We start from the raw sequence: 11,063 nt of genomic DNA on the forward strand, positions 1-11,063 counted from the left end.
TAGCTGGGATTACAGGCACGCGCCACCATGCCCAGCTAATATTTTGTATTTTTAGTAGAGACGGGGTTTCACCATGTTGACCAGGATGGTCTCGATCTCTTGACCTCGTGATCCACCCGCCTCGGCCTCCCAAAGTGCTGGGATTACAGGCGTGAGCCACCGCGCCCGGCCACGGCATCCCTCTATCTTTAGAGATAAGGGTGTTCCTTCCCTCTGGGCATAGGGCGGACCCCTCCCCTGAGAAGGTTTTATGATCTGTTACAGACCAGTAGGGGGAGGTAGAGAGCCCTTCCTGCACCTGCCGTTTCTCCGATGTTCAGCTTAATCACATAGTTTACATGCCCAGGAGCCATCTTTTCAAGAGTCATGTTCCGAACCCCAGCATTCCCCCATCTGAAACTTTCCCCGAGACGTCTTAACAGTCCGGTAACTCAGTTGGTAATTGTCTCATGTTGCATTGAATCCTTCTCTCAGTGCTGTGACTGGGTCACTCCGGGTAAACCGTTCTGTCTCATTTCAGGAGGTAGTGGTGGGGGTGGCAGTAGGGGACTACCTAAGTCAGCCCTTTAATAAGGAGCATTTGCCTAAGTCAGCCCTTTAATAAGGGGCATTTCTGTGTCAACAAACACGAAGTTTAATGCTTTGAACAAACCATAACCTCCAATTTTTGTAGTTGGGACGATTCCTAGATGTTGGCTTGAAGTACCCTTTCATGGTAGAATGACAGTGGCAGCAGCCACCCAGTAAATTTCGTAGTTTGCAATGTAGATGGCTTTGGTGATGACACGTGGTGTTCCGGTGAACTTTGGCCCGTGCAGCAGGAGACACGGGATTATCCATACATCAGCTGCCGTGACGGTTTCTTTGAAGTTTGCCTCAAGTCTTCCAGCATCAGCTTTTGGGGCTTTGGGGAAATGGCAGGTTTGAGTTCTTTGTCGTGCCAAGGCAGCGGGTAGGAGAAGAACTGGACGTGAGCTGGGAGTGTTGTAGCCAGGTACTGGAGGAAGCGAGAGGAACTGAGAACTCGCAGGCCTGTGCGCTGTTTTCCGCTGGAGCGTGGTTGCTTCCCGCGGTTGCTTCCCTTTTGATTCTCAATTACAAATACGTCTGGTCTCGCCCAGTCTGGCCTGATTATGTAAGTGCAGCAAGAATGAGAATGGACCTATGTAGGCTCTTTTTAGGTGTGCTTTGCTAGACTTTTTTTTTTTTTTTTTTTTGAGACGGAGTTTCACTCATGCTACCCAGGCTGGAGTGCAATGGCACGATATCGGCTCACCGCAACCTCCGCCTCCTGGGTTCAGGCAATTCTCCTGCCTCAGCCTCCTGAGTAGCTGGGATTACAGGCATGCGCCACCATGCCCAGCTAATGTTTTGTAGTTTTAGTAGAGACGGGGTTTCACCATGTTGACCAGGATGGTCTTGATCTCTTGACCTTGTGATCCACCTGCCTCGGCCTCCAAAAGTGCTGGGATTACAGGCTTGAGCCACCGCGCCCAGCCTTGCTAGACTTTTAATAAGGAATCTCAGAGTCACTTTTTAAAAACCTCTTGAGGCTAGAAAGCCAAGCCTAAAATTTGCCATCAGGGCCTGGCACAGTGGCTCATGCCTGTAATCCCACCATTTGGGGACCAGGGTGGGTGGATCACCTGAGGTCAGGAGTTCAAGAACAGCCTGGCCAACATGGTAAAACCCCATCTCCACAAAAATACCAAAGTTATGATAAATGCCGGTAGTCCCAGGTACTTGGGAGGCTGAGGCGGGAGAATCCTTGAACCCAGGAGGTGGAGGTTGCAGTGAGCTGAGATCTCACCGTTGTACTCCAGCCTGGGCAATAGCAAGACTCTGTCTCAAAAAAAAAAAAAAAAAAAAAAAAAAATTGCCATTGGACTTTGCCTGTAGAATCTGTGTACATTTAAGTGAATTCTTCTCAAAGTTCTCAATCTATTTTGTTTCCTGGGCCTGCCAGGAAGTGACCTTTCTTATTCACTGTAATGCCTTACATAACACTGAATAAGGCTAGTCATCTCAAGTAATTTCTCTTTTTTTTTTTTTTCCTTGAGACAGTGTCTTGCTTTGTCGCCCAGGCTGGAGTGCAGTGGTCCAATGTTGGCTGGTTATAGCCTCCGCCTCCCAGGCTCAAGCGATCCATCTGCCTCAGCCTCCCGAGTAGCTGGGGTCACCGCTGTGCGCTCCCGCACCCAGCTAATTGTATTTTTACTAGAGACAGGGTTTCACCGTTTTGCCTAGGCTGGTCTCAAACCCCTGACCTCAAATGACCTGCCCACCTCAGCCACCCAAAGTGCTGGGGTTATAGCCATGAGCCACCCGGCCCAGCCCCTGTTACCTATTTTTAACCCTACTTGGCTAGTCAACCCAGCTACATAAAGATGTCTGCTTGGATTATACTTAATATGGATAACTCAGAGCACGTGGCTATTTCGTTTTTGGTTTCGTTTTGAGATGAAGTCTCACCTGTCACTGAGGCTGGAGCGCAACGGTGCCATCTTGGCTCACTGCAACCTCCATCTCCTAGGTTCAAGTGAGTCTTCCACCTCAAGCAATTTTCCTGCCTCAGCCTCCTCAGTAGCTGGGATTACAGGCACCTTCCGTCCTCCTCGGCTAATTTTTGTATTTTTGTAGAGATGAGGTTTCACCATATGGGCCAGGCTGGTCTTGAACTCAGGTGATCTGCCTGCCTCAGCCTCCCAAAGTGCTGGGATTACAGGTGTGAGTTACTGAAATCACATGAACTTGAATATTTGGTTTAGTTTCTATATTTCTGAGAGCTTTAGAAATATTTAATTTATATAAATGCTCATGTATCTCGAAGCCAATTTGAATAGAACTCCTTTAAGGGATTTTATAAATTAACTTGGTAATACCATCAGAGGGAGAAAAATTTCATGTATACATAACATAAATGCATAGGCATAAAGATCTGCAAACAAACATTTTAAGACGGGGTCTCCAGGCTGGAGTGCAGTGACATGCTGTTGGCTCACAGCCTTGACCTCTGGGATCAAGGAGTCATGTCACCTCAGCTGACCCATACATGTCACCCACGTGGCTGACGCATACACTGCCACACGCAGCTAATTTTTAAGGATTTTTGTGTAAAGACAGGAGAGGGGGTCTCACCACGTTGTCCAGGCCGGTTTCAAACTCCTGGGCTCAAGTGATCTGCCCACCTCGGCCTCCCAAAGTGCTGGGCTGACAGCATGAAGCAACACAGCCCGTTGTAATCCCAGATCTGGTAACTTTCATACATAGTTTCATACAAGTTAAGATGGCCTGTCAGGGTGAAAGCTTTTAATCACTGTTTCAGCAGAAGGCCCTAAAGGTTTTTTTTATTTGTCCAGTTTCTTTCCAACTAGTCCTTTTAACCTTGTTCTTTTCTTTGCTTGTTTTTAACCAAAGGTGTATCTAATCCAGACTCAAAACCAGTAAGCCTTTTGTGGCCATGGAGGCAAGAGATGTTTTCAGAGTCCCCCACTATCCAGAGTTACCCACAGAGGGCCACAGACAGAGCTGGTGGTGGTTGGTGGGATGTGACTTGTCATTGGGTCTGGGGTGCTGTAAAGAAATACCTGAGGCTGGGTAATTTATAAAGAAAAGAAGTGTAATTGGCTTATGGTTCTGTAGGCTTTATAGGAAGCAGGATGTTGGCATCTGCTTGGCTTCACGGGAGGCCTCAGGAAGCTTACATACATGGCGGAGGGCGAAGGAGGAGCAGGCGTCTCGTGCAGTGTGAGTAGGAGCAAGATGGGGTGAGGGCATGCCACACACGTAAGCAACCAGATTTTTTGAAACAAGAGTCTGTCGCCTAGGCTGGAGTGCAGTGGCGCGATCTCTGCCTCCTGGGTTCAAGCGATTCTCCTGCCTCAGCTTCCCGAGTAGCCTGGCCTATAGGTGCCTGCCACCACACCCAGCTGATTTTTGTATTTTTAGTAGAGATGGAGTTTCACCATATTGACCAGGCTGGTCTTGAACCCCTGACCTTGTGATCTGCCTGCCTAGACCTCCCAAAGTGCTGGGATTACAGGCCTGAGCCACTATGCCAAGCCATAACAACCAGATCTCTTGAGAAATCATTCACTGTCATGAGAACGGCACGAAAAAGATGGTGGGTGTGGTTATGAGTAAGTGGGGGTGGGTCTCAGTGTGGGCCAGTTGCAGCAGGTCCTGGGAGGGTGGGACACTGCCTTCCCCAACAGCAACAAGGCATGAGGAGTTTGTGGTTCGGAGAATCATGAGCAGGCAGTCTAGAGCGGGGTGGCAAACTTTTTCTGTAAAGGGCCACATAGTAAATACACAGTAACTATTTCAGGCTTTGCAGTCTCTGTTGGAACTACTTAGCTCTGCCCTAAGGCAATGTATGTAATGGCCGTGGCTGTGTTCTAAGAAAGCTTTACTGGCAAAAACAGGCAATGGGCCAGATCTGGTCTAGACCGTTCCCATTTATAGAGTGATTGAGCTTTAGCAGCTCCCTGGAACGTGATGTTGCTAGGTGAAAAAGCAGAGGAACAGAGCTTGCAGAATTGAAGTGCTATGGCTTAGATCAAAGACCCCACCCACTGCTAACGACCTTCGTTAGTGGGGTCCTTTGCCCCCCATGTTGAGTTGTAACCCTCAGCGTTGGAGGTGTGGAGGTGATCAGATCCTGGGGGTGGACCCCTCATGGGTGGGTGCTGGCCTTGCCCACAAGTGAGTTCTCACCCGATCTGGTTTAAAAGCATGTGGCCCCTCTGCCCCACACTGTCTCTTGCTCCTGTTTTTGCCATGTGACACGCCTCCTTCCCTTTTACCTTCTGCCATGATTGGAAGCCTCCTGGGGCCGGCACCATGTTTTACAGCCTGCAGAACCATGAGCCTGTTAAACCTCTCTTCTCGTAAATGACCCCATCTCAGGTATTCCCTCGTAGAAATGCAAGAACGGCGAAGCACACACACGGTTTGCTGAGCACAGCCGCACAGCCAGGGAGTAAGCGGGGGTCCATCAGAGCCATCCTCCTTCCTGCGGCGCTGCCCTCCTCCCAGCCCAGGATACAGGGCTGCCCCCGGCCGCTCTGGAACTCAGGAGGGACGCCCGTGCCGTTCCAGGTGTGGAAAGCAGCCTGCGCGTCACCCGCTGCCGCCAGATCCTGGGGAGCCTGCCCGAGCACAACTACGTCGTCCTCCGCTACCTCATGAGCTTCCTGCACACGGTGAGTGGGCAAGGGGGGACACATGGGGTGAGGCCCAGTGGCCTCTCTTGCCATGCTATGCCTGCATGGACCAGGCCCCTGCTTGCCTTGGGTCTGGAGTCATGCCCTGCTTGGCCCTCGGAATACCACTCCCTGGCCAGCAAGGACCTCACGCGGGCCCACCATGGGCCTGCCTGCTCCTGCACCTGCCATCCCTTGGCCACTGCTAACGACCTTCGTTAGTGGGGTCCTTTGCCCCCCACGTCATCTGTTTCGGCTGAGTCTCAGAGGTGGGAAACTGTGTCCACCACAGGCACAGAGCCTGATGCGTGACCGGCCCTCACTGTGGACTGAACTGACCCATTAGGTTCTTGTGACTGCTCAGTGGGTGGTGTAAAGCCATGGAAATTTACCATGTCACGCTTCTGTGAAGCCAGACATCCAGAATCCAGGTGTGCTGGGCTGTGCTTCCAGAGTGTCTGGCTGTGCAGACACTCTAGGGGCGGATCCTTCCTGGCCTCTCTCAGGTCCTAGGCACTCCAGTCTCTGCCTGCCTTCTGCACATCTCAAATCTCCCTCCCTTTCCCTCATAAGCTCAGGCCCCTGCCACGACTCACTGGATTTAGGACCCATCCAGAAGATCCAGGATGATCTCATCTTGAGATCCTTCACTTGACAGCTGCTTTCCCTCCTTCCAAATGAGGGCACAGTCACCGATTCTTGGTGGCCTATCTTGGAAGGACCACCATTCAGTCTTCTACACCATGCTAAGCGAATGAACAGACAGAGAAACCCGTCGCGCCCCTCTGGGCCTGCGCTTACTGCTCTCTCCTGGGGCAGGGATGCATTTGGACCAAAAGCCTGTGCAGTCAACAGAGGAAGGCTCAACACATCCAAATGGGTCCGCCCCCAGACCCACGGCCCTGTATGTCTCATCTTCTCCATCTCCCCAAGCCTTTGCCCCAGGCTGTGCGGGGCGCTGGCAGTGCCCCCTGTTGGGGAGAGGAGTACCTGGGCAGAACAGGTGTCCCGTGCCAGAGTCCGTCAGAGAATGCCACCTCTTGGTTTTACAACAGTTCTCTTCTCCCCATCACTTGATATAATTGCCAGAGGCCCAAAACTAAAATTTGTTCTCCTAATCCTCTCGAAATTTTTCTACTTTTTTTGAAACAGTCTTGCTCTGTTGCCCAAGCTGGAGCGCAGTGGCTCAGTCTCTGCTCACTGCAGCCTCCGCCTCAGCCTCCTGAGAAGCTGGGATGACAGGTTAGCGCCACCACACCCGGCTAGTTAATTTTTGTATTTTTAGTAGAGACAGATTCTCGCCATGTTGGCTGGGCTGGTGTCAAAGTCCTGACCTCAGGCTGATCCACCGGCCTCCCAAAGTGCTGGGATGACAGGTGTGAGCCCCCATGTCCGCCCTACTTCTTTTTCACTGGGAGAGACTGATTTATCTCTATAGCCACTGCGTGAATGTGCCTGGTGGGGCGTGGTGTTGAGTGTTATCCCCCCAGTGGCACCTGGGGGCTTCGGCTTAGGGAGGGGTGGCCTGCTGTTGGCCTGGCTGGTGGACACCTGGAAGGGGCTTGGGGGACTGTCAGGCAGGGGAAGTCTCAGCGGCCCCTGGCCGTCTCACAGAAGCAGGGCTTGGGCGTGTCTAGGCATCCTCACCAGATCTGTGAGGGTGACCCCTGGCTACGCCCGCCTCATCCCTGTTTGACTCTGAGGTTCCCCCCAGCTTGGATCTTGTACGAAGGCAAGTAGACGAGAACAGGCGCTGCCCTCATCTGGGCCCCACAGGCCGAGCCCCTGGCTAGTCACATGACCTGGGGCAAGTCTCCTGTACCTCCGGGCACCAGATACCTCATCTGTTACATGGGGAGGAGTGACTCCCACCTCCCGGGGTTGCTGTAAGCGCTGGCCGAGAGGGACCGTGAGCCCTTCTGGGACACAAGCTCTTTACACTCTCGGCCCCCCTCACAGTGACCCTTACATGCTGGCTGGTCCCCATCCTGCCCAGTTCGCCACCCACGGCACAGAGGCCAGAGAGGTCACCTAGTTCGTCCCATCTGTGCTTCAGCCCGTCCCCAAGAGTGTGTCTCCCGGGACACTGCAGTGGAAGAGGAGAGGGTGGGGTGTTGAGACTGTCACAGAAGGTCAGAGCCTGAGGGTGCTCCAGCACAGACCCTTCCTGTCAGGAAAACCGCGGCCCTGAGTGGGGAGGTGGCCGCACAGGGTCCCTGTGCTGTCTGCTGGCTCTTCTCACTACACACACCCCTTCCACAGTTCAGGAGGGAGTTCTCAGTCCCCAGGGGTGGCCCGTGGTGTTCACTCCCCTTTTCTCATGTATGATTTCCTCCAGGTATCTCAGGAAAGCATTTTCAACAAAATGAACAGCTCTAACCTGGCCTGTGTCTTCGGGCTGAATTTGATCTGGCCGTCCCAGGGGGCCTCCTCCCTGAGTGCGCTCGTGCCCCTGAACCTGTTCACTGAACTGCTGATTGAGTACTATGAAAACATCTTCAGTGCGCCGGAGGCACCTGGGGGGCATGGACTGGCACCGAAGGGGCAGGGGGGCAGGGCCGCCCCTTTGCAGGAGGCTGTGCTGCAGACACAAGCCACGGCCCTCACCAAGCCTTCCCTATCTCCAAGTGCCCTGACAGCAACCAGAAGACACTTGTAGTGTTGCAAACACTCTTTATAGACCCAGCTACCTCCCACACCTGTCTGTGCACTTGTGTGTTTTATAAACTTGCCATCTGAGGCATTAGATGAACTCAGAACCTTGGAATTAAAATTCTATGCTTCCGGCCCTTGGACTCTTCTCTGTGGTGCCTGAGCTAGGGACGGAAAAAATAATGCATTTACTAGGATTAATGTTTCTAATCATCACCCAATGTGGTTCAACTGAAAATGGGAATGTAGTGGCTAAGGGTACTGGACATGGCAGCTCATGCCTGTAATCCCAGCACTTTGGGAGGCCGAGGTGGGCAGATTACCTGAGGTCAGAAGTTCAAGACCAGCCTGGCCAACGTGGAGAAACACCATCTCTATTAAAAATACAAAATTAGCTGGGTATGGTGGCACATGCCTGTAATCCCAGCTACTCAGGAGGTTGAGGCAGGAGAATCGCTTGAACCCAGGAGGCAGAGGTTGCAGTGGACCTAGATCATACCTTTGCACTCCAGCCTGGGCAACAAGAACAAAACTCCATCTCAAAAAACAAATAGAGTGGCTAGGGGCTTGCCCAGCTGTGTAACCACCAACACTGAAAGCAATGGCTGTTCATTATTGCCCACGAGTCAGTGGGTCAGCTGGGTGGTTCTTTTGCTCATTTGGCGGGATTGCTTACATATCCTAGCTGACGTCCAGGTGTCAGCCGGGGTGACTGTTCTCCTGCAGGTGTCCTTCTGACAGCTAAACGGCACATTCTTACAGCACAGCCCCAGGTGCACACACAAGCACTAATGCAGTTTTCGTGGTTGGACTGGTGTCCTGTGTGCTCACATCCCATTGGCCAACGCCAGCCTGGTGGCCATGGCCAGGGTCACCGTGGGAGGGCACTGCAAAGGAGGTGGATACGGGAAAGGTAAAGAACTGGACCTAAAGCTGAGCGGCCCGATGGCTCCGGGGTGCATCCGGCCTCTGCAGTGTCAGGCAGGCTGACTCCTCCAGCTGGCAGGACGGGCCCTGTGCTTCCATCAAATATGATGGAGAAAGATGCCATGTCTTAGTTCCACTTTCCCAGCAGAAAAGCCCAGATCCACCGAGACTGAACAAGCTTAGGTCCCATGCTCACCCTGGACCCATGGGTGCAGTGAGGGAAGGCACTAATTGGCTTAGGCCTGAGCCCTGTGCCCCACCCAGACCTGGCAGTGGGGAGGAGTGACAGGCCTCTCCAGAGGATTCCCCACAAGTCCCAGGCTGCCATCTCTCCAGCTCTTGTTGCAGGGAGAAGTGGGGGAGGTTCTGGGGAGCAAAGAACAAAAGTCCCCTCTGCAGACCCCCATGGTGGCCCCTCCGTGCCAGTACAGGGTGTTGACTTCAGCTGCGCTGGGACCCCCAGGTGCCCGTTTGGATGCTTGGGGGTCACTGCCCACCCTAGGCCAAGCCCTGGACACCCCGGGCCCTGCGCTGGAAACGAGGGTGCAGGCTCCTCCCTGACCTCCCTTCTCCACTTGTATCTTCCCATTATTCTCCGGCCCTCGTCTGCCACCGTTTTCCGCCTTGCCAGTGCTAGCTCTCCCTAAGGGAGGGGCCACTGTGGCCGCTGAGTGACCTCCCATTGCCTATCGGTATGTGGGGGTACCTCGCACTCCAGGCCAAGCTGGGCCTGTGAGCCAGAGAGGGTTCTGCTTCCTCCCAACCAGCCCCTGACTGAGTCCACCTGGTGTCCAGGTGGCCCCTGAGGCCTGGCCTTGCCTTTACCAACAGTGCAGATCCTATTACAGTTTCTTGAAGCTGCTTCTGGGCAGAGGAGATGGGGCTGAGTCACCAGGGTGCCAGGCTGGTGGGAACCACTGGCTGAATCCATTTTCCTTCTGGGAGAGAGGACAGCTGAGTGGCAGCTGGGCGCTGGTGGGGGCTGAGGTGGTCCTGCCTTCAGAACCTGGGTGGTTCAGGGTCACGGGCATGGGGGCGGGGATAGGGAGGGTTGCAGAGTGGCCGTCACACCCCCGGGTAAGCCTCGTGCCATCCCAGCTGGGGAAGGAGTCCTCAAATGACACCCTCTTCTCTGCCCAAGCTCAGAACCTGTCTATTTGAGTCACAGGGTATGTTACTGGCAGTAAATCCTTATGGATTCGCTTATGTGACCCCTCAGAAGAGAGTTCAACCATCCAGGCGCAGTGGCTCATGCCTATAATCCCAGCACTTTGGGGGACAAGGTAGACAGATCACGAGGTTAAGAGCTTGAGACCATCCTGGCCAACGTGGTGAAAACCCATCTCTACTAAAAGTTCAAAAAATTAGCGGGGGGGTGGTGGCAGTCACCTGTGCCCTCAGCTACTCGGGAAGCTGAGACAGAACTTTAAAAAAAAACAAAAACAAAAACGGGGGATGGGGGGGACGGTGCTTTATGTGTTGGCACGTGTCTGGGATCTGTGTCCCTTCTCCCCGATTCCTCCCTTGGGGTGGGCTGTCCGCATGCCCAGTGGCCCGTCAGCCCTTTGGGAAGGGAGTGCACACTGTGTGTTTACTGGACTTGCCTGCAGGCTTACCTGAGGCGTTTTCCCCTTACAAGTCAAGTGCCCTCATGAGGTTAAATACAAGTTAAACACCACCACCTGAGCCCACTTGCCCAACGCCTGAGATCTTTATCAGGAGAAGCTTATTATCACCAGCTTCAGGTAATTCTGTTAGGAGACTGCTCCCCCACCCCAGCCAATTACTATTTTACAGAAACAGTGTAACAATAGTGTCACAACAAGTCCATTACTATTTTAGAGAAACGGTGTAACAACATCACCTGATGGTCACCAGGAATCTCCTAGTCGGGGTGGGGGGATCCCCCCTGCCCTGCTCAGGTGTAACAAATTGAGACATAGTAGCTACTGTAACCTACTGCAGCAAATTGAGAAAGTGGTCTCTCAGGAGTCCCACGGATGGAAATCTGAGTCCCCCTAAAGCTGCCTGGAGGGCTGCCTCTGATCTGTGGATGAGGGCCTCTGCTCGCTGCTCACTGTGATTCAGACTGACTCAGGGCCCGGTCACTGGCCCTGCAGACAGCTGGCACCTGAGGACTGGCACAGCTAACCAGGCTCGGCTTCCTCTCTGGGAGTGCCAGTCAGAATATTCTCTCCTCCTCCCATGGGAGTGGGGAAGGGGAGGCCAGGAGTATTAATCCTACCTGATGAGTTTCTCCCACACACCTAAAGTCACACA

The 11,063-nt window shown here is 53.2% G+C and overlaps 1 protein-coding gene across 2 annotated transcripts in view; it reads left to right on the plus strand.

Annotated features, from left to right (window-relative positions):
* The window catches only part of ARHGAP8 (Rho GTPase activating protein 8), a 61,056-nt gene extending 53,017 nt beyond the window's left edge, over window positions 1–8,039 (plus strand). The window contains exons 10-11 of one of the 2 annotated variants that reach the window (XM_032261421.1): window positions 5,101–5,204; window positions 7,543–8,039. In XM_032261421.1, coding sequence (XP_032117312.1) covers window positions 5,101–5,204; window positions 7,543–7,863 — 425 coding nt within the window. In that variant the 3' untranslated portion in view covers window positions 7,864–8,039. Of the gene's footprint in view, window positions 1–4,908; window positions 4,993–5,100; window positions 5,205–7,542 lie in introns of those variants that run through there. The other variant, XM_032261422.1, reaches the window with a different exon arrangement.
* Window positions 8,040–11,063: the final 3,024 nt, after the last annotated feature.

This window comes from Sapajus apella, unplaced genomic scaffold (assembly GCF_009761245.1).
Source record: "Sapajus apella isolate SASKATOON/1434 unplaced genomic scaffold, GSC_monkey_1.0 scaffold123, whole genome shotgun sequence".
Classification (NCBI taxonomy): Eukaryota; Metazoa; Chordata; class Mammalia; order Primates; family Cebidae; genus Sapajus; species Sapajus apella.